This window comes from Protobothrops mucrosquamatus, unplaced genomic scaffold (genome assembly GCF_001527695.2).
Source record: "Protobothrops mucrosquamatus isolate PMUCROS unplaced genomic scaffold, P.Mucros_1.0 scaffold4839, whole genome shotgun sequence".
Lineage (NCBI taxonomy): Eukaryota > Metazoa > Chordata > Lepidosauria > Squamata > Viperidae > Protobothrops > Protobothrops mucrosquamatus.
Window position 1 is genome coordinate 1 of NW_015390727.1, and position 1754 is coordinate 1754.

A 1754-nucleotide genomic window follows, 5' to 3' on the forward strand; every position below is an offset into this window, starting at 1 on the left:
CCGAGACGCCGCAGCATGATACCGTGGTCTACGGTATCAAAAGCCGCTGAGAGGTCCAAAAGAACAAGGACAGAGGAATATCCTCTGTCCCGGGCCCTCCAGAGATCATTAACCAACGCGACCAATGCCGTTTCCGTGCTGTGCCCCGGCCTGAAGCCCGACTGGTATGGGTCTAGATAGACAGTTTCATCCAGGTGCCAGGGGAATTGCTGTGCAACCACACTCTCAACAATTATACATATACACTAAATGTAAAGATAATTTCTATCAATTGATATTGATGAAAATTTGAAGGAATACTTTCACATTCAGGTAAAACAAACTTGAAAGTATTGATAGGAGGTACAACTCTGAAAGAGTTAAAATGTTCTAGGTATTAAAGCATTTATTTAATCTTCTTCCAAAAATACCTGGCAGTGGCTCTTGGCTTCAGCATTTGAATCCATTATAATAAATGTTATACCATATCAGGAAGAGCCCTCAACTATTCAACACCCCCACATCTGCATCTTGGTATTAGGTTGCAGCTAATATTTCTAAACAAAAATATTCACCATGGTTAAAATGGACCTCCATTTTCCTTTTCAGAAAGAAACAATGATGTAATTATGACTTACTAATGTGATCAATAGATCCGGCACAAAACTTCCCATAAAATTTTTTGGCTCCCAGACTTCGAAGATCATGAATCGTAAATGGCCAGAGATGAAGTACATTGTTTCTTGAAAAAGCATCTCGCTTTTCTACGACAACAACTTTGGCTCCAAGAAATGCAAGTTCTATGGCAGTTCGCAAGCCACAGGGACCACCTCCAACAATCAAACACTGGAAAAACAAATAAGAGGGAAATTGATTATATTCGGGCCTATAGGGAAATTAAAATTTGCACTGCCCCTCACTGCCAGCAAATAATGAAAAACACATCAAAAACCTTGAGAGAAGCCCACCCTCATCACTTAAATTGGGAAATGTCAAGACAAAAATCAGTTAATAGTATGATATAGGATTCAAAATATTAGACTCAGCAACCTGGTTCAAAGCCACCCTTGGCCATTGAAGCCTCCAGAGTGATTATGGGCCAATCACTCTCACCCCAATTTACTTCACAGAAATGTTTGTGTGCAAACTTTGAAAGACAAAATGTTATGCCTTCTGCCTCAAATTTCTTGAGTCTAACAAAATAATAACTCCATACAAAATATACTTCCTCAAAAACCTGCCATTTAACTCAGAGATGGATCCTTTATGGTTGACTTTCCATCAGTGGCCCAGTTAGATGTTCTTAGTTGTTTTCCTTTATTAAAATAGTTGCATAATATCCTTAATCCAGATACTAATTTCTTCCTGAAAACTCCTCTTTCTAAAGCTATTTGCTCCAAAATTGCAAAACTGTATATAGTAAACATCCCTTTTGAGCAAAGAAGATTGATAAATAAGTGGAAAATTACTCACAGCTAAGCCCTTCCTCAGCTACTTTCCCTTCAAAGCAAGTAGTCAGGTCAAAAACAATGTTCTGACATGAATATGGTTTGAACCAAATTATATAGTTCTGGAAACTTGCTTAGAAGTATTAAAAAAACCTTAGAAGCAAACAAAAACTTTCAAATATCTAAAATCAACATTAAAAAATTCATTGTTCTTTTGAGAACCAGTCAGTTCTTCAGTATAAATTTGACATATTTGTTTATATATATATACATGCATTCTCTCTCTCTCTCTCTCTCTCTCTCTCTCTCTCTCTCTCTCTCTCTCTC

At 37.3% G+C, this 1754-nt stretch overlaps 1 protein-coding gene across 1 annotated transcript in view; it reads right to left on the reverse strand.

Moving 5' to 3' along the window:
- Positions 1-617: 617 nt before the first annotated feature.
- The window catches only part of LOC107299372 (F-actin-monooxygenase MICAL2-like), a gene marked incomplete at its 3' end in the record, with an annotated part of 39229 nt that continues 38092 nt past the window's right edge, over positions 618-1754 (reverse strand). The window contains exon 3 of the mRNA XM_015828738.1: positions 618-825. Coding sequence (XP_015684224.1) covers positions 618-825 — 208 coding nt within the window. The remainder of the gene's footprint in view (positions 826-1754) is intronic.